The 26,465-nt window shown below is 45.6% G+C and overlaps 1 protein-coding gene across 2 annotated transcripts in view; it reads right to left on the reverse strand.

Moving 5' to 3' along the window:
* TMEM132B (transmembrane protein 132B) overlaps window positions 1–26,465 on the reverse strand; it is a 374,994-nt gene that overhangs the window by 14,953 nt on the left and 333,576 nt on the right. For both annotated transcript variants that reach the window (XM_083717004.1, XM_083717005.1), the window contains one exon: window positions 2,813–3,018. In XM_083717004.1, coding sequence (XP_083573130.1) covers window positions 2,813–3,018 — 206 coding nt within the window. The remainder of the gene's footprint in view (window positions 1–2,812; window positions 3,019–26,465) is intronic.

Raw genomic sequence — 26,465 nt, forward strand, 5'->3', positions numbered from 1 at the left:
GTTTTTATTATCTCCCCAGATATATTCACAAGGGATCCAGATCCTCACTTCCTTATTACATTTTTATTAATTTCCCATTTAAGAAAGCAGCGGGCAGACCAATCAATGGGTGCTATCAATGGCACGGTGCCCAAGAATCTCAATGCTGCTTCCTGAGAGAGAATCTGGTTGGAGGCCCATTCCAATGAACACAGGAATCTGCCCTATCATACTGTTCATCCATCTAGCTCAGTGTTGTCTAAAAGAACATGGTACACTTCGCTGATGGGAATTGTAGCATAAAATATCTAGAGGGCAGCAGGGGGGGGGGGGCTGGTGTACACTGACTGCAGTTTCCCAAAGTCTTAAGCAGGGGTTTTTCCTCCTGGAGGTGCCAGAGACTGAACCTGGGGCCTTCTACATCACAGGTAGGGAACCTCAGGACCCAGGGTCAAATGATGTCCCATAAACCTCTCTATCCAGTCCTCAGAATGGTCTCCAAGAGACCCCTTGCAATATCGGCCCTGACGTGCCCTTCCTGACACTTTCCCCTGGGTGGAATGTGCCCTTCAGCTGTGATAATTAAGGCTGTGCCCTGTGGGGAAAACACTTGAAAAGGAGCGCTCTGCACCCCTCAGGATTGAATCCTCCCCTCAGCAGGAGGAGGATTCAATCCTGCTGAGGTCTGATTCCCCATTACATTCTCTGTGGTGAACACACTTGCAAAGCAGACCCCTAGAGCCTTCCCACCTGACTCATCACCCCCTGAAAGCCCTGGATCTCTCAGTGGCCCTGTCCAACCTGAGGTGACTTGGAACTGTCTCCAAACAACTCAGCTCAAGCCTGGATCCACATGAATCAGCTGAATTCAGTTCAGGATTTAAACAGAGGATGGCTGGTCATCTGTCCCTGATTCTCTACCTGTGATTCCTACAGGGGGTGGACTAGATTGTCCTTTTGGCCCCTTCCATCTCTACAGCTCGGTGATTCTAAGAACCCAGAGATTGAGGAGGAGAGAGCCTATAGGCAGTGCCACCACCTGGACTGATTGCAAATAAGAAGGCAGGCAGGGCAGGCAGAGGTTAGTGAGGATGTGCCCCCATTTGCCCTAATAAATTGGCCTCCACTGCATTCTTGCCACAAGAAGAAATGGTCACCCCCATTCAAGTCACCCATGCGATTAAGTTGCTTAAAAACAAACTTTCGCCAGCTCTATTGGAAGCATGAGCTGTCGCACGCACTCATCCAAAAACAATGGCTGGCAGGCCATGGTGCAGGCAACCGGCTGCAAATTTTCACAGCAAACAGCTTTGCCATTCCACCCCCTTCCTAAAAAAAAGAAAGAAATGAATTGCTAAATAGGTGCCCAGTGGCTCTGCGGTAATCTGAATAGCTGCTGGTGAGAACGGCTTGCCAGCTTGCAAACAGCAAAGCTACTTGGGCCGTTCAATTCACTTCAGCTGGCCCAATAAATATGAACTAGACACCTGGGGGGTTAAATTTTTAGCACACGGCATAATGAGCTGACAGGCAGAATGTTCGCACTGGGCTAATGGCTGCTGAAGGCGTGACCTGCCGCGTCTGCGATGTCAGGTTTATTCCTCAAATGGATCTATCGCCACGAACGATTCAGCAGACATTTGCGCAAGCAAACTCCCAACAATATGGTGAACAGGGAGGCAACCGGATGAGGCACTTAACTCAGCAGAAGAATGGGCTTGTTCTTTCTATTTTTGCCAATGCCAATGATAACCGTTAAAAATACTCTCAAGTTCCTGTCGCATTTGGCACATGTTCTGTTGGTTCACTCTTTTGGCCAGCATCTCATGGAGGAGAAATCGTGGCTCGGTAGAAGAGCACTCACTTCGCATGCAGGTTCAAGCCTCAGCATCACCAGTTAAAAGAAAAGGATCAGCAGCTGGTGATGGGGAAGACTCATTCCTGTGATACTGGAGAATTATTGCAATTGGAATAGACAAGGATGCGGAACCGGTAACCCTAAAAATGTGGCTGGAATGGACCATGGGCTCCTCATCCCTGCAGGAGACAATAGTGGGCCAGATGGACAAATAGGCTCCTTGCCTGTTTTAATCTCAACACACATTTTAGGGGTGCTTCTGAAACTCCTCACATTTTTAATCTAAGATTCAAAAATGGAACTAATGCTTTAAACATCCTCCCTTGTTATCTCTTATGTTGGGAAGGGCCCTGTGTACTGACTGTTCACTGCCTTTTCCAGTTCCTTCATATCATTTGTGAGTTTCACACGCCCTGTCATTACCAATCTGCATGTGCCATTTGTGTGAACTGATTTTATTTTTATTTTATTTGTTTATTTTTAAAAAGCCCTCTCTGCAATCAACCAAGTTGGATGAGATTGCATGTTTGCTTGCATTATTTGTGTGGTGTTTTGCCACTGCAGAGTACACATGCACAACAGTAAAACACTACCCAAAAAGCATTGCACTGTAATTGTAGGTTCAATGGCATCAATTGTGCCTTGTTATTTTATCAGTACATACAGTTGTAGTGCTAAACAAACATGGGGCAGGGATTTTTCCTTTAAAATTTGCATGGAAACGGAATGGGACAGATTAGTTCATCCCCATGTAGAAGTGGGATGAAACAGACTATAATGAAACCATCCATCCCCACCTAGGGAGAGTCTTGAGTGCCAGACAGAGATGCCTAGAGGGTCACATTTGTCCAGCTTACCAGTGGTCAGCCATTACTGTCCTAGCATGCAATCCCCATTTACTTGAATGGGGATGCTGAACTACATGGCTTGTCTGTGTTGCTCTCAAGAGCCATTTTTAAGGCATGATGCTGGTACCTTTTGTTGGAGGTGACAGGGATCCTCCAGCCTTTGATCTGACTCAGTTCTGTGTCGGAGATCTCTATTTGAAGAGGAAGTCGTGGAACCCAGACGGTGACTTCTAGCTGGGTGGTAAAATGCTGGTACGTGAAGTTCACAATGGTGTCCACTTTGCTTTTCATTTCCTTCCCATTAACAAAGATGGCATCACAGTTGTCTGAAACCTTCAGAAACATCAAACAAGCAAAGTCCATTAATTATTACAAAAGGAAATAGAGCTGGCTCTGGGTTTCTAAAGGCACTTCTGCAAGATACCAGCTGTGGGCTTCAACCAAGCAAGTAACCTAACATTTCCCCAACAAGGTGTACTAGCTTTTCTCCTCAGTGCTTGCATCATTTCCATAGTTGTTAATCTACTGTCCTTGCTAGTCTCCCCATTACCAGGAGAGCAGCAAAGTGAATGGATTCACATCTAGGGCTTGGTTTGGTGGGTATATTAAATCAGGTAGCTACTCAACTTTGTGAACTAATCTATGAATATGGTTTCCAAACTGTGATCCAAGGAACTATGGTTTTTCTCAGATCAGGGATCCTTGATGAGGCACTCACTGATTGCAAAGAACCTCCTTGATAGGCCCCTTGTCTACCATTGATGAACTTTACCTCCAATGCGCAGCCACAGGAAATTATAAGATAAGAGATGAGGAAGGCTGTGGCTCTCCAGTTGTTGTTATAGATTCCAGTTACCATCATCCCCAGCCAGTATGGCCAACAGTCAGGGATGATGGAAGTTACAGTCCAACAACATCTGGAGAACCACAGGTTCCCCATTCCTGGTCTAGGCCATATAATCTCCTAGGGTTGCAAACTGCAGATGAAGATACTATAATGATGGAGTAGCCAGTCTGGTGCCCTCCAGATGTTGTTGAATTAAAACCCGTTGTCAGTATCCCTGACCATTGGCCATGCTGGCTGAGGCTTCTGGGAGTTGCTGTCCACAAAATCTGGAGGAGACCAGATTGGCCCTGTGGAGTGTACTCCAGCATACACTCTACCCTCACGTGGGACAATGATGAGATCCAATGGGCCTGCAGTGACTATGCACCTAAAAGTATGCCTCCAAATCATCTACATTGTGCTGGAGTTCTCTGGAAGATGGATCAGTGTGGAATGAGTATCCCAGAGCTAGAACATGTTCATGTCCCTTCTATCATATCAGCACCACGATGGTGCTCAAAGTAAATTTATTGAATTTATTGCCACAAGATGTGGAGATGATACACTACTTTAGAAGATAGTGCCCCTCCAATGTTGTTGGATCACATTTTCCATCAGCCAGCCAACCTGGCTAATGGTCAGGGATGATGAGATCTATAGTTTCACACCACCTGGAAGGCACCATGTTGGCTACCAATGGCCTATGCGGCTATATGAAGTTATAAATTCATGGATTTCATCTTCCATAAATACATGTAGGATGACTACAAATCGAGCTGACTTTGTGCAGTCTCCATTTTGAGCGGTACCAAATACCAGCTGTTGATTAATAACAGAATAGGGATATTGTGCTCATGCCCTGTTTGTAGGCTTCTCAGAAGCACCTGGTGGATCACTGTGGAAAGCAGAATTCCAGATTAGATGGACCTTTGGTCTGATCCAGTAGGGCTATTCTTATGTTTTTATGCTTATTTTGAAAACCATGGCTATTGTACAGCTTGGATCAGGGGTTCCCAATGTAGTGCCTTTCAGATGTTTTGGACTACAACTCCAGCTAGTATACCCATCAGTAATGGTGGGGATTGTGATCCACAACATCTATAGAGGACCATGTTGGTGACCCCTGATTTGAATTATCTTCTTAACTTAGGGGCAGTTCTGCTTTTCTCCATAGAAAACGACCAGAAAAACAGCAATCTCTTAGTGGTGTTAAGCAATCACACTGCCAGCCTTTCTAACTGAAACACAGCAATCTATAAGAATTTCAGAGTTGCATTTACAGCTTACTTAAAGGAAGAGGCATATGCTGGAGGGGAGGAAGAAGAGCATTCTGAGAATCATAAAACAAAACCATGTACCTCTCCTTTTAAAAATATAAGGACAGTAAAAGAGGTGGTGCCAGACAACGGTCCTTTAATGAGTCATAATGCATTCTCTAAACTTGGGAGTGTAAAGTGAAATTGTCTGGAATCACCAAACCATAACTCCATTCATATATGTCTAGGGAGGAAAATGGAGCCTCCAGACATGGAGTGCCTTTCCTTGAATTGTATTAATTAAAAGCTGGATTTGTTGTGAACCTGTTTGTTTCTTTATGCATTTCCTTATGCATTTTTATTTAATTGAAATATTTTTAACCCATCCATCATTTATACAGATGTACAAATGGCATGAAATAAACTTAATTGCACCAAAACAATAATAATGTGTTTTCTGTTAGGCATAACATGTTGTTTGCTTTGTATTTGCAATTTTTCACTTTACGTACTAGAAAATGAATGATCAGAATCTCTTTTTGTTCTTTTAAAAAATCCTCTCATTTAGCACAGGTTGGGTATAAGCAACCCTAACTGAACCCTAACAGAAAGTAAGGGGAAATATACTTTGTTGTTTCCCACTAAACATCAATGCTTTCCCCCTTCCTCATGTTCATTCTCTCTCTCTTCTCCCTCTTTCATGCATGAGGAAGCCACGAAAGTTGCTCCAGTCATATAGTGAAGAATCAAAAGCTGCCATTGTGCATATGAAGCAACTGGAAATAAAGTACCTTTTTTACTTTACCAATTATGTACAGGGGTAGAAAACCTCTGGACCACAGACCTGATCTCCCCACCCAATACTTGTTAGTGCTGCCTGTCCAGGCTCAAGATTTTTTGTAGTGGCAGCAACAAATAAAGTATACAAACAACACTGGGAATTTCCATAGCAGCTTTTCGGTCCTCAGCACAAGAGATGCAGCACCGTTGCTGATACGTGGTCCACACTGGGTTGGTCAACAGGAATTATGGTCCATGAGCTAAAAAGGGGTTGGCTACCCTGATCTAGTAGTTGTCCACTCAGCAAAAGGTTTCCCATTAGCTTACTTTTGCCATTTAAAATTATGGCAGTGGCGATGGCAAAGTGCAGTTGCTTTGCTCTGAAGTAGCTAATTATCCCTTTTGCTAAGGCCACAATTAATATTAAGCAATGAAAATCTCACACAACAGCAAGTCCTAGAAGGCATTCAGAGTCCTTCTCAATGGGATGGTGTCTGACTTGATGCCTGCAGGCCAGGCAGTTAAACCTCTAGAATTATTTACAAGTTTAAGAACGGACGGGGAAATGACTTGTTTGTTCTATTTTTCTGTCCACATCATCACAATGATTGTTGCAATGCAGAATGCAATCGTTAAAATGTATGAGCCTGTTGGATTGGGCAAATGGCCCATCTGGACCAGCATCCAGTACTCTCAGTGGCTGGTCAAATTCGTATGGGAAGCCCACAAAAGGACCTGAGAGCGACAGCACTATCCCCAATTGTGATTCCCAACAACTGGGATTCTGAGGCATGAGGCCTCTGACAACAGGTATAGAACACAGGTATTGTGGTGAGTAACCATTGCTCAGGTTCAATGTTCTAACCAGCCAGAGATGCTGCTTTCTTTATACTTCATTTCACCACCTCAGTTTTCTATTTCCCTCCACCATCACCAACCCAACACTCAATGTTCTGTGGCCACACAGCATGCTCAGTCCTCAGTAGACCTGTGTGCATGCAAATCTTCAATGCATTCACCAAGAAAATGTGCATCTTGAGCACTTCTTTTGCAAGTACATAAAATGCATATTTCTGTGTGCACCCTTTTGTGCATTGGAAAGCCATGGCGAAATCCAGAGAAATGAACAATTAAGCTGGGAGTTGCAGTCCAACCCAAATATCGAGTTTGGGGAACATCAGATTGGGTTGGTTCACTGTAAAATGAGGACCAAATTAATTTCTCCCCATCCTGCAGTGATATGTTCTTTAAGGTGTGAGATGAAAGAAAAGGTACTCATTCAAACATCCACTGTGGAAACTGGCAGTGTACAGAAGAGGGCAGAGACAGGGAAGAAGGTTGAAGGAGGAGAAAGGCGAGGCATTGGGGAAGGGAAAGGGGAGATTTTTGCATGGTCCATTGATGGAGGAGCGATGTTAGTTGGAATTTCCCAGCTGCAGGCTGCTAATATACTGCAAAGTTTCACTGCTTGCATGAATCATTGCCTTGTTGACCCATTGTTGTAATGGAAATGCAAGATAAGTCAGCCATGAGTTATGTTTTACGGAACCAAAGCAAAGCTACTGACAGCTTTTGAGATTTTCAGAGCTCTGAAAAATGCCTTTCCCTTTCCCAGCAATTTCTCTCCTAGCCCTGCAAAACCACTTGTGTAAATATTCATTTCTTCATTTACATTGCCTTCATTTATTCTCAGCCATGTCATCACAGAACCCATGGTGATTGACTAGGTATCTTTGTGACACCACACCATTCAGTACAGGATCCCTGATTGACAGCGATCACATAGGTGATGAACCCAGAAAGGAGAAGGACGAGGAAATAATGAGAAAGCTATAATGCTGAATAGGATCACCAAAACGAGAATATTCACACACATTTTTCCCCCATTAAAAGAATTTGCTCGCTTTTGTTTGGAAAATTTAAACTGATAATTATTCTACACAGCTCCTGCCTTTTACTGGGCTCTTAAGCTAGCGTGGCAGCCGCAGCATTAATGTTGACTGGATTTTTAATTATTTTAATTAACTGGATGTAATCATCAAAAACCTCTACAACAATCTGCACAGAATGTAAAACATTCTTTAAAGAAATACTGACAAAACCAAACATTAAAAACAAGCTAACCTAAGATTTACCACAATTTAAGTAAAATCAGCTGTTTTAAAAAATATACATAATAAAAGAAAAGTACATGTCTGGGAAGGCTTATCTGAACACAAATGCTTTTAGGAGGAACAAAAAACAATACAGTGAAGATGTCTGGCTAATATCAATGAGCAGGGAGTTCCAGAGAGTAGGTGCTGCTCAGTGAAGGATTGATTCCTTGCAAGTAGGGATGTAAGGATCTGTCAACGTTGGTTCCCTCATTTTCTCTTTCTTTCCTGTCTTAAATTCCCACATTCCTGCAGCAGTTTGCAGCAGTTTGTGTGTGTGTGTGTATTTAAAATCTTCATGAAAGTTCTTCAGCTCCTTCATGTATTTTTCTCCTAATAAACACATTTTTGTAAGCACTTTATCGCAATATACAGTGGTACCTCGGGTTAAGTACTTAATTCATTCCGGAGGTCCGTACTTAACCTGAAACTGTTCTTAACCTGAAGCACCACTTTAGCTAATGAATGAGGCCTCCCGCTGCCGCTGCGCTGCCGGAGCACGATTTCTGTTCTCATCCTCAAGCAAAGTTCTTAACCTGAGGTATTATTTCTGGGTCTGTAACCTGACGCGTATGTAACCCGAGGCACTGTATTGCACTTTTGTATGTTATTTTCACTAATATGTTCATTTTTACACACATTTTCACTTCTGTTAACATTGGTTAGAAAACTGCATTGCTAAGGTTGAAGAACTGCAAATTTTTAAGAATGGTTTTGGAAAACACAAATTTGACAGATTTGATATTAAATGCAAATTGCAGTGCTTTTTTTCTTTAAAAAATGTTTAGGGGTACTCTCATTTTCCTACTCATATTGAAATTCTGCCCCTCAATGAGGCCAACATTTAGATTCACAAAATGTTTAGGGGTATGTGTACCCCTGCGCCCCCCCCCCCAAAAAAAAGCACTGGCAAATTGAATCTAATTTCTCTCCTCATCTCATATTTACAAGCATGGAACAAATGTTAGAGGGCACTGGATGGGACTCCCCTTTTGAAACTTCTGGCTAAAAGTGATCCTGATTAACTTAAGGACTAACATGGAAGCAGATACTAATGTAGAGCTTAGACCTGCTTGATATCAGCCCATCCTAGAATATCAATTTACCTCCTTGTTGAATAGTTACTTAAGCTCTCAGATCAGGTCTCGACACTTATCTTTCCCAGTTTGAGCTTTCTTAATTATCTCAGACTCATCTGAATTTGAACAGAGCTCCCTCGGTGCAGGCTTTATGATCTGCCATATCAGCCACTCATCCTATTTATGGCCTTCATTAAGGCGATTAAAGATTCCCCAAGTTGTTCGTGACACAGTACAAGAAGAAAGGGACACGGGGTTTGCTGAATGCAATCTCATTTGCAAATGTGCAACAATGGCAAAGTCCGTCGTTCGGCTCCCTTCTCAAATACCCGTTGCTGGAGATCATGGGAAGGGAGACGGCTCTTGTGCTCAAATCCTGCTTGTGGTTTTCCCACAGCCATTGGGTTGGCCACTGTAGGAACAGGATGCTGGACTATATGAACCATTGGCCTGATCCTACAGGCTCTTCTAATGTTCGTATCCTTGGAACATCCCCAACAGAGGAGCTGGACCTGTGTCCGTGCCCAGATATGGTTGGGTTCCAACTCTTATCAGTCACAGTGTGCTGGGCCCGGGGGTTAACCCGAGCAACGCAGTCCAGGTCCGGTCCCGAATCCAAGGATTCCACGAGGAGTAAGTCCGACAGGGCCAAGGCAGGTCACAAGGCAGGAAACCAGGCTAGGTCAAGCACAGGGTCTCATACAGGTTCTAGCAAACAGCAATGTTGCTCCCGCAACCTGGGGCGGGGTCCGACAGCCTTTTATCTTTGTCCCCTGGTGACTCACCTCCCTGTCTTGCCCGGAAGGCAAGCACTCCTCCTGCGAGTACTCAGGTTTCTCCTTCTTTCAGACCTTAGTCTCTGCAGCTCAGGAGACGTCGGTGGGTTACTAGACCCAGGGGCCGCCTCAGCCTCCCCTGACCCACCTGGTAGTGGAGCAGCTGTAAGTGATGGCCCAGCTGAAGACAACAAGGTCACCCCCGCATCTGGAGCCAGGGCAGGCTTAGGCCCCTGAATCGGCCCAGCTGGTGTTTGTTGCAGGGGAACCTGTGCAGACTGGGGCTCTTCAGAATCAGGCCTCAGACTTGGTCCAGATGCCGCCAGAGGCAAAGGATCTGGTGCAGACTGAGACTCCTCTGGTTCCGAGTCTGACCCTGAGTCCCAGGCCATCACACACAGACACCAGGGCCAAAGCTGCAGCCCTATTAGCATGGGGTGTGCACGTTAAGGCTAAATTGTAGATCATGCTTGGGAATATTTATGAAAACTTACATACTTGTACCTATGTACCCATTGTTCAGTTCAGTCTTCATTCAGGCACAATGACTCTCATGTACTAAGCAGAACTGTGTTCTTAAAAATAAAAAAGCAGTGCAATTTTAAGAATATATAAAGAAACCTGCTAGACCAGGCTAAAGCAGGCTTCCTCAAACTCGGCCCTCCAGATGTTCTTTGGCCTACAACTCCCATGATCCCTAGCTAACAGGACCAGTGGTCAGGGATGCTGGGAATTGTAGTCTCAAAACATCTGGAGGGCCGAGGTTGAGGAAGCCTGGGCTAAAGGCTCAACTAGCCCAGCATCCTGTTCTCACAGTGGCCAGCCAGATGAGACTTTTAAAAAAATAACTAGTGCAATTCAGGAAAAACTGAATCAATTCATTTCAATGATTGCATAATTTGCCCATTAGCTCTGCATCTTAACTTAGAAATCCCCCATTAGTATGGTGTAAATTTATGAGTTGGGATAGGGGGTGAATCTGGCAGTTTTGGTTTCTCGCAGTTTCTCATTTGTCTAGACTTGAATTTAGTAGACCGTACAGCGGTACCTCAGGTTAAGTATTTAATTCATTCCAGAGGTCCATTCTTAACCTGAAACTGTTCTTAACCTGAGGTACCACTTTAGCTAATGGGGCCTCCTGCTGCCGCCGCGCTGCCGGAGCATGATTTCTGTTCTCATCCTGAAGCAAAGTTCTTAACCCGAGGTACTATTTCTGGGTTAGCGGAGTCTGTAACCTGAAACGTATGTAACCTGAAGCGTATGTAACCCGAGGTACTACTGTATTTTGACATCAGTTTGCAATTTTTTAAAAAAACTAAGAAAATTTATCAACATTTTAGTGAAAATATACACAATTGTATGCAATTTTGCCTTACATACACATTTTTGGCAAAGCAGTTTAAATTAATATAGGTGCTTTTGCTAATATGAGTTATATTCACTAATATATACATTTTAATACACACTGAAGACTAGTATATGAATTTTTGTAAGCATTACTCAGCTGGAGAACTGCTATTGCAAAATCCAGAGAAATTTGAATTTCAAAGGATGGCTGCATTTCTGTCCATGTTTCAGAAAGTGTGAATTGGGTAAGCTTGCCTTTAAATGTGAATTTAATTGAATCCCCCCATCCCAATTTATGAATATTTAGAGTGCTCAGACATTCAAAGTCCAGCCCAAAATCTTTTTTAAAGAGGAAGAGGAGGAGGAGGAGGAGAAGGAGGAGGAAGAAGAAAGAAGAAGAAGAAGAAGAAGAAGAAGAAGAAGAAGAAGACAACGTTCAGTGTTATCAATTTGGGAATGTTCACAGTTTCAAAGAATGGGCATTACTAATGTTGGGTCACCAGAAATGAGTCACTAACTTCTTCTTACTTTTTTACCAGCTTTCAGGATAAAGCCTCAGAAGTCTATATTAATAGATTATGCAGTTCAAAGGAACACAGGGGTTGATCTCTTCCACCACCTGCGACCCCCAACTGATCCATTCCTGGTTCAACTGTACAAAAGTTGACAGGCATTCTATAGATGTAATAACCGTAATTATAAAGGTGAACAGAATATTTTGTTTCATTGTTCCAATATTTTTAAGAAGTACTATAAAAAGGGTGGGGGAGCAATGAATAAGTTTAAGGTGACCTTGAACATTTCAATAGTGAATTCACAGCATTTTGAGAATAGATGTTGGTGTTAGAACTGTGTTTTGTCTGTGTTTGGGAACCACAAGTCAGTATTGTTACTGTTGTTATTAAGAAGGGCACTCATTTTTATTAAGAAGAGCACTCAATCTTACTAAGTCAACAGCAATCTCCTTCTGAGTTTTTGGATGTATGTTACCTACACACACCACATAATACAAGGTTTTGTGTTTAGGGGATTATGGTTATAGACAGGGAGATGACCAACATTCAAAATGGGGCAGCTTTAATGGCAAACTTTGCCACAAACACATTATGAACAGAGATCAAGCTCAACCAGCTCTCCCCAACGCCAGTTATCTGTGACCATTGGTTATGTCTCAGGGATGGTTCAATGGATTTTGGCACCTGACGCGAACCACAAAATGGTGTGCCCCCCCCCAGGGAAGAGGGGATCATCAGTAATCAGTGGGGGATAAAGATCTCCATTGGGATCTGCTGCCACTGTGGATCCTGCTGCCTGAAGCAGTTGCCTCACCTTGCCTCATTGGTGAGCTGGCCCTATTGGGGATGATGGGACAGTGTTTTGAAGGGTGCTGCGATGCCTCAATTCTTCCCTGGCATCTGGACTGCTGAAATAGCAGAATCCCAAGGGTTGTGCCCAACTAAGTCCTATGCAGAGTGGACCCACTGAAATTAATACACACAAGTTAGCCATCTCCATTAATTTCAATGGGTCTAAGTAGAGGGACGCGGGTGGAGCTGTGACAGTGGCGTAGCGTGGGTTGTCAGCACCCGGGGCAAGGCAAGTAATTTGCACCCCCCTAACCCGTGGATTTGCGCCCCCTAACCCTAACCCCCAGATGTTGCGCCCAGTGCGGCTGGCCCCCCCTGCACCCCCCACGCTATGCCACTGAGCTGTGATCTAAACCACAGAGCCTGGGGCTTGCCAATCAGAAGGTCAGCAGTTTGAATCCCCGTGACGGGTGAGCTCCCGTTGCTCGGTCCCTGCTCCTGCCAACCTAGCAGTTCACAAGCATGTCAAATACAAGTAGATAAATAGGTACCGCTCTGGCGGGAAGGTAAACGGCATTTCTGTGCGCTGCTCTGGTTTGCCAGAAGTGGCTTAGTCATGCTGGTCACATGACCTGGAAGCTGTCTGTGGACAAACGCCAGCTCCCTTGGCCAGTAAAGCGAGATGAGCGCTGCAACCCCAGAGTTGTTCGCGACTGGACTTAACTGTGATAACTGTGTGGATTTGCCAAGTGTGCCTTCCTCTTAGCATGTTTCTCCTTTGTGTCCTGAGTTCGAGTGTTTTCAAAGCCCATGACACCTTTTCTAGGAGGGAGGTGAAAAAGTGAAGCTGCCTTGTTCTTTTTGCAATTGGATGCTGCATGTTCTTATATGCATAGTATCAGAATGTGGTTTTTTGAGGTATTATATTTGCTATTGTTTTGGTATGCTATTACAAATTTTTTAAGTGTTTGTTAGAAATGCATCCCTGTTTCTTTATTGTAATCCACTTTGAGCATGATTTTTGTGTGTGTGTGTGGAAAAGCAGCATACAAATGAATTGAGTGAGTGAATGAATGAAAGTAGTACAGTTATTAATACCTGTTTTGCAGCTGTATCTAGAAAGCTCCCTGGAGATTGAACCTGGAACTATTTGAATGCAAAAGGTGTGAGCCATTCCCCTGGTCTGGCTCAATGTGGCGGCTATGAAATGCCAAAGAAAAATTATGCATGAGCATGTTATCGACTAAAAGACATATAATTGATTTCCATGCTATTTTATATTTTCTGTTTTAATCTGCACGGTTTATTTTACTTGTAGTTTGGCACTGCCTAGAGCTAGAGAAATGAAACTTACTATCATAAATGTAAGTTCTGAACTGCTTTTTGATCCAGATTCTCTTTCTCAGAACAGCTCACAATAATATTTAAATGCACACCCACCCACCCACCTGCTAAAACACACAAAGGAAGAATAATAATATTTTTAAAAACATTGTGACAATACTGTTAAAAATGGCAGATCCATTCCTGGAGCTCTTAAAGATAACTACAAGATGGGTCACCAACGCAGTGCCCACAGACATCAGCGAGCCCATCCGCATCTCCTCTGGTACCTATGAAAGGTCTCCATGAATATCTCCTGAGGACCCCCAATGCACAATTGCTCTCCCTGCTCAGTCCCTGACTGCACCTGGATCCTCAGCTGCAGCTCCACAGCAGCCATTTTGTGTTGTGCCATACCACAGTTATGTGTTATGCCGCATTTCTTAGACTGTGAAAGGAACATTTTAAAAATAGACAAAAATATCTAAATAACGGGAAGCCTCCAGCCTGACAAGCAATTCCCAACTGTGAAACATGTCATAAACCAGTGATGGAAACAGCCTGCCCAAATTCACCATCAGATTTGGAAGACTCGTTTCACTTTAGCCCTATGAATTGTTAATTAAACTTTGGCTGAAAGCCTAAACATACACTTAAAGGTAAAGGTAAAGGTACCCCTGCCCGTATGGGCCAGTCTTGACAGACTCTGGGGTTGTGCGCCCATCTCGCTTAAGAGGCCGGGGGCCAGCGCTGTCCGGAGACACTTCCGGGTCACGTGGCCAGCATGACAAAGCTGCATCTGGCGAGCCAGAGCTGCACACGGAAACGCCGTTTACCTTCCCGCTGGTAAGCGGTCCCTATTTATCTACTTGCACCCGGAGGTGCTTTCGAACTGCTAGGTTGGCAGGCGCTGGGACCGAGCAGCGGGAGCGCACCCCGCCGCAGGGATTCCAACCGCCGACCTTTCGATCGGCAAGTCCTAGGCGCTGAGGCTTTAACCCACAGCGCCACCTGCGTCCCCAAAACATACACTTACCTGGAAACAAATCCCACTGAACCCAGAGGGTCATACGCTAAGACAGGGGTGGGGAGACTGTGGGCCTCCAGATGTTGTGAGACTCATCTCCCAGCTCCAGCTGCCATGGCCAAGAGCCAAGCATGATGGGAGTTGGAGTTCAGCAACGACTGATCCCTGCCACAGCCCCACCACTGCCCTGAGACTGCTGCAACACATATGTCAATGAGGTACATATGGAATTGTGTTTCCCCTGCAGGAAACACCTCCCTAAACAGTGGTGTTTAATCTTAACAAAAAGTGAGTGACATTGATGGCAAAGAGCAATGCTTTCCAGCCTTCTGTGATGTGCTTTTCCGCTCCGCCCCCCCCTCCCAAGTTCTTGTTACCTTTCAACCTTGCATTTAAAAGCACTGAACTAAAGGGAAGAACAGCATGGAAGGCATTAACATTTAGGTTTTTAACAATAAAAGACAATTGGAGAAGCTTTGAGGAGGAGGCAATGATCCATGAACGCACAAACGAGAATGTGAAAACCTGCCACATGGAATGAAGGGAGCCCAGCTCAGAGAATCATTAAACATCGCGCCGGCTGTGGGGGGATTTCAATTTCGCATGCAAGGCCTATTGTGCAGGGATGGTTGTGCTGGGAGAAAGCATGGTAGCTGTGGCAGTAGAGCCCTGATGGGAGAGGAGGGTCTGCCCTGACTTGAGGACATAGGAAGCTGCCAGCTCAGACCAGTGGCCCACCTAGCTAAGTGCTATCTCCAGTATTTCAGAAGAAGGGACATTCCCAGCCGTACCTGGAGATGCTAGGGATTGAACCTGGGACCATCTGCATGCCATTGGTCAGGGATGAAGGGAATTGTAGTCCAAAATGTCTGGAAGGCTCCCATAGTGTGTCATTTGAAGGCATTCCCTACACAACATTTCTCAACAAGCAGTGAATAACTGCTGAGAGGAAGAGAGAAAAAGCACTTGATGGCTGTTTTGGTAACTGTTGAAAATTAATTGCAAAGACCAGTTTCAACCCTAACCCAACTGAGAACTAAAGAGGATCAAGGGTATTTGCATCCCATTTAGAGTCCACTGTTTATACCAGACTAAGCATTTGATCCTTAAACTTTTTGCAGATTAAGCCTTACTGACAATCGTTAGCTTAAGCAAATATCCGTATGCCTCTTATTTAATGGCTGGCGTCCCAACTGGGATTAAGCATTGTTTATCCAGTGAATCCTCGTCAGATGGTGCTGGCTCATTTCTCATTGGTCTTAATTGCAAATCCTGAACCTGTTCCAGGGAATCAGTATTTCATTAGGTGAAACTGGCACATATGTCGGGTCTCATGCTACATTTTCAATCCCCTCAATCTTATTCCCCACCACCACCACCACATACAATAGCAATATCACTGGGAATTAAAGATTCACAGGAGGATTCTAGGAGGGCTATCAATGGATCCAAGGATGTTTGGGTCAAGGGGGGAACCTGTGGCCCTCCAGATGTTCTTTGATTGCAAGTCCCATTATCACAGCCCTTTGGCCATGCTAGCCAGGGCTGATGGGGGCTGGAGTGCAAAAACATCTGGAGGACCATAGGCAGGGCCGTCTTTACCCTTGACTGAAGGGGTGTGGGGCACCCTGGCACTGAATTCTGGGGGGTGCCAGATGGCTGGTGGGCATGCAGCTTCCCTCCCAAGCCTCTGCAGGAAATGCTCTCCTCCCGCAGCGGCATGGCAGAGAGTTGAGCACTCGCCACCCATATGGCTGGAGGGCGCGCAGCTTCCCTCCCAAGCTCAACAACTTTGGCCTGCGATGGGTGCCACACATGCTAAAGACAGCCCTGACCATAGGTTCCCCATTGCTGGTTTAGATGACTCCCCATCAATCATGCCAATTGATTACTTCTTCATTAAACTATTACATATAAACCTAGGTGCATATGACAAAAGCACTGATGTCAGTTTTTCTTTAAGTTATTGAACAGATGATGAGAAGTCAATCAATGGCTGTCAGTCATGATGGCTGCACAGCAGCTCCAGATTCATAGAAATGTGAAACTGGATAGTGGAATTCTCTCCTGCTGTTTTTTTTCTTTTTCTTTTAACCATTACCCATCACTTGAGGAAAAGAATAAAGGGTGAGGCACCTAAAGAAACCGGTGTGGCTGCATAAGGAGCTTACAGATGAACTGAGATGTAAGAAGGAAATGGAGAAGAAATTGAAGAAAGGAGAAATCATGAAGGAAGGGTATACATGGCTAGCCAACAGTTGCAGGGAGAAGGTCAGGTGGGCCGAAGCTAAGAATGAGCTCAGGCTTGCAAGAGAGCTTTAAAATAATTTTTAAAGGTTTCTTCAGCTGCGTTCAAAAAAGAGGAAGAGCAAGCCTGGAGAAGATGGAGAAATGCTATTGGTGAAAGAGAGAAGGCAGAACTGCTCAACACCTACTTTGCCTCTGTCTTCACCCAAGAGGATAGCAGTGCCCAACCTGGTGAAAGTAAGAGCTGTTTGGAAGTGGAACCGAGAGATTATGGACTCTTCTTCCTTAGAGGGTTTTAAGCAGAGGTCAGAAGCTAAAGCTGGGATTCCTGCACTGGAGGGCATTGGACTAGATGTCCCTTGGGGACATTTCCAACTCTACAATTCTATGATTCAATGAAACTATTCAAACACTATTGAAGGAAAGGGGTTCTGTTGTGCTTGCCTTTTTTTCCAATGGTGTTTGTGAAGGTCCTTTCTTGCACTCTGTAAATCATCAGTTTGATGGCCTACATTCTGTAGCCTTCCCAGGTGCCCACACCTCCTGACAACCCCATGATGTCCCATGTACGGCTTTCCTGCAAGAGCAGCAAGGCAAGGATGCTCTCTACTATTTACGGTACCTAGCAGCTGGTCATTGTTATTTTTTCAAAGTAAAAGCTGTGAAAGAAATGAGTGCAGATTTTTTTTTTAAGGAAGAAGAAAATGGCCACACTTAAAAATGTAACCAATGACCACACTTAGTAGTCCTAGCTTCCCACGCTTCAGTTAAAAACCAGGAGGAGATATCATGAGATAACTCAGCCAGGGAGGCTGCAGAGTGCTGAAGAAGTGTTTAATGGAAAGCAGAACACACACTCCATGCGCAGCCACTTCACAACAATAAAGACAGCTCAACTTCAGATGGCTGAGTGCAGAACATCTGCTTTTCATGAAGTCCCAGATGCAATCCCCTGTAGGGCTGGGAATAGGTTCCCTGCATGCACCACTGCTGGTCAGCGTAGACAATGCTAAGCTAGATGGACTGGTAGTCTGATTCTACACAAGGCAGGTTCCTGTGTTCCTCAATCCTACACCCAGGGCTTTTCTTCAGCCAGAGCTCAGCTCCAGCAGCTCTCAGGTGGGCGCCATTGCCATTATAAGAGAACAAATGAAAAGTTCATGGTGAAAAATAGCACTGCCTACACCCAACAAAATTCTGAAAAGCATCCTGTGAATGAGGCAGGGGAATGGAAACTTACTTTGCTGTGGGAAAAGACCTTCCAGAAATGGGAGGCTGGTTTTGGCACAACGCTACTGAGCACCAGCTGTTGGGGATCAACAGCTGCCCTGAAGTCCTACAGGTGGGCTTCCCAGAAGCATCTTGCTGGCTACCATGGGAAACATGATGCTGCCATAGGTAGGCTTTTGGTCTGATCCAGCAGCCAGGATGTTCTTATGCTTCTAGTTCACTGCCAGGAGACATGGTGGCAGTCAGTGGCTTAGATGCTCTTAAAAAAGATTAAACATATTCGCAGAGGAGAAGTCTAAAAGCCACAATAAGTGATGTGATTATCTCCATGATCAGGAGTAGAATTGCTAGGGAGGAAGAGCAGAAGAGAGCTGTTGCCTTCATGTTCTAATCGAGAGCTTCCCAGAGGTATTTGGTTGGTATCTGTAGAGATAAGGACACTGGGCTCTTCTTATTTTCTTGCTTGGAATTAAATAAACCAAAGCTAGCTCCTATTCTTCACAGTGGAGACCACATTTCATTGTTTCCTTTTTGCTCCTGTTTGTTCTGTATTATGATTAGGGAAGGCCTAGGAATTCTTATTGAGCTATAGTACCATTAACCTCTCCCCCACATGGTTTATTATTATTATTATTATTATTATTATTATTATTATTATTATTATTTTCACCAGGTCCAGATGAACCTTCCACAACCAGATCCCCTCCAGATGTATTGGACTACAATTCCCATCACCCAGTGTCAAAGGTCAGGGATCATGGGAACTGTAATCCAAAATATCTGGTGGGCACCAGGTGGGGGAGGTGGATCTAGAACACAGGAGCGTAGCAAGATGTATTGGACTAAGGTCATTGCCACCCCCAACTCCAGTTCAGTGGCTGCTGACTGGCAAGGGATCTCCAGAGCTCCAGACAGGGACCTTTCCTCAATGTACTTGGAGGTGCTGGGAATTGAATCTAGCATTTTATGTATGGGAAACATGCAGTCAATTGTTCGAGTTGCACAATCATCTATGGCCTAAATGGTGGTTGGCACCCATCTGTCTTAAGAGACAACGGAGTGCACCTCCGGGAGTGAAGCCCAACCACTGGAAAATTACAGCACCTGCTGTGGCTGCAGAAACAGGTAACTAGTAACTGTTGGCTCCCATGTTATTTTTGCTGCATTAGCAGCACCACAATGACCTCTCTGGGGTGCAAGCCTGGGCAGTGTATATGGAGGTCCTGGGCTGCCCAGACAACAAGACCCTCCTCTCAGACTCACTGATGTGGTCCAAAGGAAAGCAGAGCAATATGTTGGGCACCAGCTTGACTGAAGGAGTAGCTGGAAAGAGGTGTACAAGGCACCATCCAACTGTTTTAGGGACTCCGGATTTGTGTAGGGTTTACTCCTCAGCTTTTTCTTCTCCTGAAGATGTCCTGAAAGGCAAGAGGTACAGAATTCCCCCTCTACAGCACATGTCTTCTTGACTCAGTATCTGTCTCATCTTCTCAATCCACTGGGGTCATTCTTTGCATACAGGGAATGTCCCTAATTCACAGATGGTTTGAGACCCATTGGCTTCCCTCACCTAGTTTAGCCAGCCAGGCATGGCTGTTCCAGGGTGTGGCCGCTGTCACAGGCTGACAGCTTCTAGGAGCCTGTGAGGTGAGACCTGAGTGCAAGGTGGGGACCAAAGGTGGACAAACACCCCCAGAAGGAGCACAATGTGTCCCCACCAGAGCTACTAGCCCTCCCCTAACACACACACACTACATTGCCTCCATAGCATTGTGCTCTGTTCAGGTAGATAGCTCAGTTTGTTAGAACATGCTGCTGATAACACCAAGGTCACAGGTTTGATCCCTGTTCTGCACAGCTGCATATCCCTGCCGTGCTGAGGACTGGGCTAGATGACCCTCAGGGCTCCTTCCAACTCTACAACTCTATGCATAGAAAGGACCCTATAATGCATAATGTATTATCTCACTTACTGTGTGATCCCTGACTGGGTTGGATTGCCCATGTGATCAAGCTAGGAAGCACTGCTTACAGGTTCTGGCTTGGGTGGCAGGGACCTCTTTGTAGAAGTGCCAAGGGATAGCTCTAGATTTCTTTTTAAATACAGTGGATCCGTTCCGTTTGACGCCTGAAACGTTCAAAAACCAAGCCGTTGCTTCCAATTGGCGCAGGCACCCCAGAAACAATAGCTGACAGCTGCATTGGAGGCTCAGCTTCCAAAAAATGTTCGAAAACTGGAACACTTACTTCCAGGTTTTCGGTGTTTGGAAGCCAATTTGTTCATCAACTAAGCCATTAGAGAACCAGCATTCCACTGTATAGAATTGGAAATTGAAATCGGAAATTGAAACCTTGGGGAAAGAGTGAAAATGACTCTAAAACATGGATAGGGAACCAGTGGCCCTCTTGAAGTGGCTGGATTTCAACTCCCATCTGCCCTAGCCAGCATGAACAACTGGAGGGAACTACGTTGGCTACCCATGCTCTAGAGCTTCAGCTATGAATCCACCCCTCTCTTTTTCAGTCTAAAGGTTGCATAGACCATTCAATGAAGTATGGAACAAAATAACCTGCCTTCTACCAGATCAGACTATTTGAACTACAACTCCCAGAAACCCCAGCCAGATTCCCCGATAGTCACAGACAATGGTAGCCCAGAATATCTGGAGGGCACCAAACTGAGAAAGGCAGGTCTGTGCTGGATGGCAGTAGTTCTCTGGGGTCTCGGGCAAAGAGAGATATTTCCCTTCAGCTGCTACCTGATCCTTCTAACTGGAGATGCAAATGATTGAACCTGGGACCTTCTACATGCAAAGCATGCACACTACCACTGATCTATGGCTCTTCTGGCATGTACATGTGCATTAATTCTATCTGAGTGGAAACATAACTTTGCATAAATGTTGGCATTTTTTCTCTCTCTCTTGCACCTTGGTGAAAACAGAAGCCACTTGGTTCAGCTATGGAAGATGGATGACACATTGCAGGATGCTGCAGTGTGTGGCTGCAAAGGGGGAAATTCTTCCTATCCTACCCCATTCCTGCCTTTTGCAGATTTATTATGTTTTTTAATGTTATCCTCATTACATCAGTCTGAGTCTACTACATAATATGGAAAAATGAGGAGATCAATCACACCTTTTAGGAGGGTTGGGAGCTTAACTCAATTTTTAATTGCTTTTTAACTACCACAGCAGTTTATTTCACCCCGAGGTGGTAAACCTGTGTCTTGGCTGTGCCACTTACTGTATAACTCCATCAATGGGCTGTAGTTAGGACTGCTATATGGGGCGACCATGTTCAGAAGCAATAAGCCTCTGAATACCAATGGTGGAGCAGCAACAGCAGGAGAGGCCAGGGCGTGTGGGTTTCCTGGATGCATCTGACTGGTCAGAAGCAGGATATAGACACTTGGTCCGATGCAATGAGGATCCTATAATTTCAGCAGAGGGAGAGGGCTACTACATTCATGCCCCACTTGCATGCTTCCCATTGGGGTATCTGAAAGGTCACTGTGGGAAACAGGAACCTGGGTTAGATGCTCATGGCTCTTATGCTCCCCCTTCAAACTGTAAATGGCAGCTCACATAATTCAATGCTTCTCCATATGGGAGTGGGAACCATGTGGAAGAAGAAGAAGAGGAGGAGGAGGAGGAGTTTGGATTTGATATCCCACTTTATCACTACCCTAAGGAGTCTCACCAAGGGACACAGGTGGCGCTGTGGGTTAAACCACAGAGCCTAGGACTTGCCGATCAGAAGGTCGCGGTTCGAATCCCCGCAACAGGGTGAGCTCCCATTGCTCGGTCCCTGCTCCTGCCATCCTAGCAGTTCGAAAGCACCTCAAAGTGCAAGTAGATAAATAGGTACCGCTCTGGCGGGAAGGTAAAAGGCATTTCCGTGCGCTGCTCTGGTTTGCCAGAAGCGGCTTAGTCATGCTGGCCACATAACCCGGAGGCTGCATGCCTTTACCTTTACCTTTAAGGAGTCTCAAAGTGGCTAACAATCTCCTGTTCCTTCCTCCCCTACAACAAACACTCTGTGAGGTGAGTGGGGCTGAGAGACTTCAGAGAAGCGTGACTAGCCCAAGGTCACCCAGCAGCTGCATGTGGAGGAGCAGTTCACCAGAACCCATATTATGTAGTAGAACCCAGTTCACCAGATTATGAGTTTAGCACTCTTAACCACTACACCACACTGGGGTGTTAGGGTTGGAGGTGCAGGGGAGCTTCACTGGGCTCAGAAATTAGTTTCAGCTCAGCAAAGAGGCCTGTGAATTCTTCTTAGTGTCGTGTATTATAATAATAATTTATTATTTATACCCCGCCCATCTGGCTGGGTTTCCCCAGCCACTCTGGGCAGCTTCCAACGAAATATTAAAAGACAATAGTCCTTCGGATATTAAAAGCTTCCTGCCATGGATTAAAATCCAACCTGGAGACATCTCCCTGCTAAAGAGGTGATCATGGAAAAACTGGGACTGGATGGGGTTGGCAAAAGTGTACATTCACAGGGCACCCTCTTAGCCCAAGAGTAGCTCATGGGAGGACTGTTCCCCTACCCTAAGAGTCTTCCTAGGAGCACTTCTTCAAAAAAAGACTTAGAGAGATTTCTCTCTGGTTTTGCTAGGGGGGGTCTTTTGCAGAGTTCCCTTTGGGAAAATGTGGAGGAGACTAAAACCCAATCCTGGCAGGGGGCAGTTGGATTAAGAGTGTCTCCCATGAGGAAAAGGCATTTGACTCAAACTCTCAGTTTTCCCAGAGGCAGCCCCCCAAAAGGAGAATCTTTACAGTAGTTTGCACCGATAAGCTACCTGGATGTGGTTCAGCAGTGGCTCCAGCTATTACTGTAAAGGTAAAGGTACCCCTGCCCGTGCAGGCCAGTCTTGACAGACTCTGGGGTTGGTGCGCCCATCTCACTCAAGAGGCCGGGGGCCAGCGCTGTCCGGAGACACTTCCGGGTCACGTGGCCAGTGTGACAAAGCTGCATCTGGCGAGCCAGCGCAGCACACGGAAACGCCGTTTACCTTCCCGCTGGTAAGCGGTCCCTATTTATCTACTTGCACCCGGGGGTGCTTTCGAACTGCTAGGTTGGCAGGCGCTGGGACCGAGCAGCGGGAGCGCACCCCGCCGCGGGGATTCGAACTGCCGACCTTTCGATCGGCAAGCCCTAGGCGCTGAGGCTTTAACCCACAGCGCCACCCGCGTCCCTCCAGCTATTACTGACATGGGGGTAAATGGCTCAGCTCCTTTCCAGTCTGATCCAAGGGTAATTATAGTTATAATCTCTTCCGGAAAGCTAGCTATCTAAGTGCAGGGATTTATTTAACATGGTTTTGTTTGTTTGTGTGTGTGTGTGTGTGTGTGTGTGAGAGAGAGAGAGAGAGAGAGAGAGAGAAAGAGAGAGAGAGAGTTGCATTCAATTGCAATCCTCCCTAAACTGTGCTCAGAGGTGGTACAGTGGAGTGCCGGTGTGTGGAGTGCCGCAGGGTGCGATACTCTCCCCAATGCTTTTCAACATCTTTATGCGCCCCTCGCCCAGCTTGTCCGGAGTTTTGGGCTGGGCTGCCATCAGTATGCTGATGACACCCAACTCTATCTGTTGATGGACGGCCATCCTGACCCGGTCCCAGACACACTGATCAGATGTTTGGGAGCCAGTTGAAGTTAAATCCTTCAAAGACAGAGGTCCTTTGGCTGGGTCAAGACGATATGGGATTGGGGAGCCAACTCCCATCTCTTGCGGCAGCAAAATTAGTGCCAGCGCTGTCTGTTAAGGGTTTGGGTATAATCTTGGACGCCTCCCTTTCTATGGAGGTGCAGGTTGCAGCTATAACAAAGGCGGCATTTTTTCATCTCCGCCAAGCTAAGCAGTTGGCTCCTTACCTCTCTCACCCTGACCTAGCTACTGTGATCCACGCGACGGTCACCTCCAGGCTTGATTATTGTAACTCACTCTACATGGGGCTGCCCTTGAGACTGACCCAGAAACTCCAGCGGGTGCAGAATGCCGCAGCGAGACTCCTTACGGGGTCCTCACCGCAGGATCACATTCACCCAGTGCTATACTAGCTGCACTGCCTCCCAGTGGAGTACAGGATCAGGTTTAAGGTGCTGGTTTTAACCTTTAAAGCCCTACATAGCCTAGGACCCTCGTACCTACAGGACCGGCTCTCCTGGTATGTCCCATGGAGGACCTTACAGTCTTCAAATAAAAACATCTTGGAGATCCCAGGCCACAGGGAGGTTAGGCTGGCCTCAACGAGAGCCAGGGCTTTTTTAGCTGTGGCCCCGATCTGGTGGAACGCTCTGTCACAAGAGACTAGGGCCCTACAGGACTTGACATCTTTCTGCAGGGCCTGCAAGATGGAGCTGTTCCACCAGGCCTTTGGCCAAGACATAGTCTGACCCCCTTTCTCCTTCTGTAATCCTCATAGAACTCTAGCCCAATGGTTGCCATTAATTTGATTCTGAATTGATTTTAGAATGTATTTTAATTAATTGACTGTGTGATTTTATGTACACTATGCTATTTTTACTTGTTGTTTTTCTTGTATGGAGAAACATTCAGTTAGAACCCTCAAGTTTGTATGGAGAAGAATTTGATTACAACCCCGACCCCAGCAACACAAACATATCCACACACACACGGTGCTCAGAGGTGGTACAGTCCAGCCATAATTTCCCACATCACTGAGAACTGGGTCATAGCATGAACACTCTCGTCCCAAAGGCAGATTGTACTTACACCCTTCATTGGCCTGTTGGCCACAACAGCTCTATTAAATCCTCATGTTTTATGCAAGCTGCAGACATGGTCCCATCGACTTGGCCTGTTACAATTTGCCACTTTCCTCCACCCAGTGCTGTTGTTTAACACCCCCGAACCGTGACGGCAATATGGATTGGGTCTTAGGTCACCAATTTTTCAATCAGATGGCATTCGATTCCCAGCACGCCTACAGCTCTATCGATTGACCGTGAAGCCTCGTATCCTTTTGGCACCAAATGCATCTTCAAAAAGAGTGATTCCCCTTGGCCTCGCTTTGATACACTTTGCTCTCACCCACAAAGCAGGTGCAGGAGGGTGATCAAATTCCTTTATCCCAGAGGGGTAAGAAACCAGATCTGCCATTAATTCCTTTTCGCTGAGTGACTGAGTTTGTTTCTCCTTTTTAACAGACTGCTTGGAAGGGCAGACTGTGGCCAAATGACACTAATAGCTTCATTTAATTTCCAACAGGTATCAATTGTCATGCAAGAGTGCCATATCATTACAAATTGTCCAGACAGCTACATGGGCTTCTTGTTTGTCTTCCTGTTTTTTCAGTAGGAACAATCATAGCATTGTAGACTCAAGGGACCCCAAGGATCATCTAGTCCAACCCCCAGCAAAGCAGGAATCTAAACTATAGCATCTAGGACAAATGGCCATCCAACCTCTGCTTCAAAACCTCCAAGGAATGAGAGTCTGCAAACTCCTGAGGCAGTCTGTTCCATTCTCAAACAGCAGAAAGTTCTTCCTGATGTTTAGGTGCAATCTCCTTTCTCGTAACTTGAGCCCATTGACTTGGGTTCCAGTCCCCAGAGATTGTTCCATATTTGTTCTCTTATCTCCTCTTGGTCTCTTCATAACCAAGCTAAACAGACTCAGTTTCCTCAACCGTTCCTTATAAGGCTTGATTTCTAGACCCTTGATCATCTTGGTTAACCTCCTCTGAACACGTTCCAGCCTGTTAATATGCTTCTTAAACTGTAGCGGCCAGAAGTGTGGTCTGACCAAGGCAGAATAGAGTAGTATGATAACTTCCCTTAAGGAGGCGGTTTTTGCATGTGCTGTATAGGGGGAAGTGAGGGGCCGATGGGGCTCATCAACTGGGAAGGTAGCCAGTCTAGGAGAAGGAAAGCTCTGATCCTAAACTTCTGCTGCCTTGTGGGATGTCTTTGGGAAAAGGAAAAGCTAAGGAATATACTAATCCAGAGCGGATTAGTCTAAGACTGTTGGATGGTTCCTTGCATGCCTCTTTCCAGCAACTCCTGTAGCCAAGCTGGTGCCAAACATTGATCTGTTTCCTTTGGAGCACATCAATGAGGCCAAGAGAGGGGTCTTGTTATCCACGCAGCCCAGGACCTCCATGCACAGACCCTCCAAATGTCCCTATTTTCCAGGGACGTCCCTGATTTAGAGAAGCCGTCCCGGTTTCTGATTTGATCCTGGAATGTCCCACTTTTCCTTAGGATGCCCTTATTTTCATTGGAGAAATGTTGGAGGGCATGGTTCAATGTCCCTATTTTCACTGGGGGTATGTTGGAGGGTATGGAGTTATCCGACCCCCAAGCCATCTGAAGGCAATCCTGTTTAGGGAAGTTACAGATAGGTAGCCGTGTTGGTCTGCCATAGTCAAAACAAAACAAAATTCCTTCCAGTAG

This window comes from Podarcis gaigeae (genome assembly GCF_964106915.1).
Source record: "Podarcis gaigeae genome assembly, chromosome: 16".
Lineage (NCBI taxonomy): Eukaryota > Metazoa > Chordata > Lepidosauria > Squamata > Lacertidae > Podarcis > Podarcis gaigeae.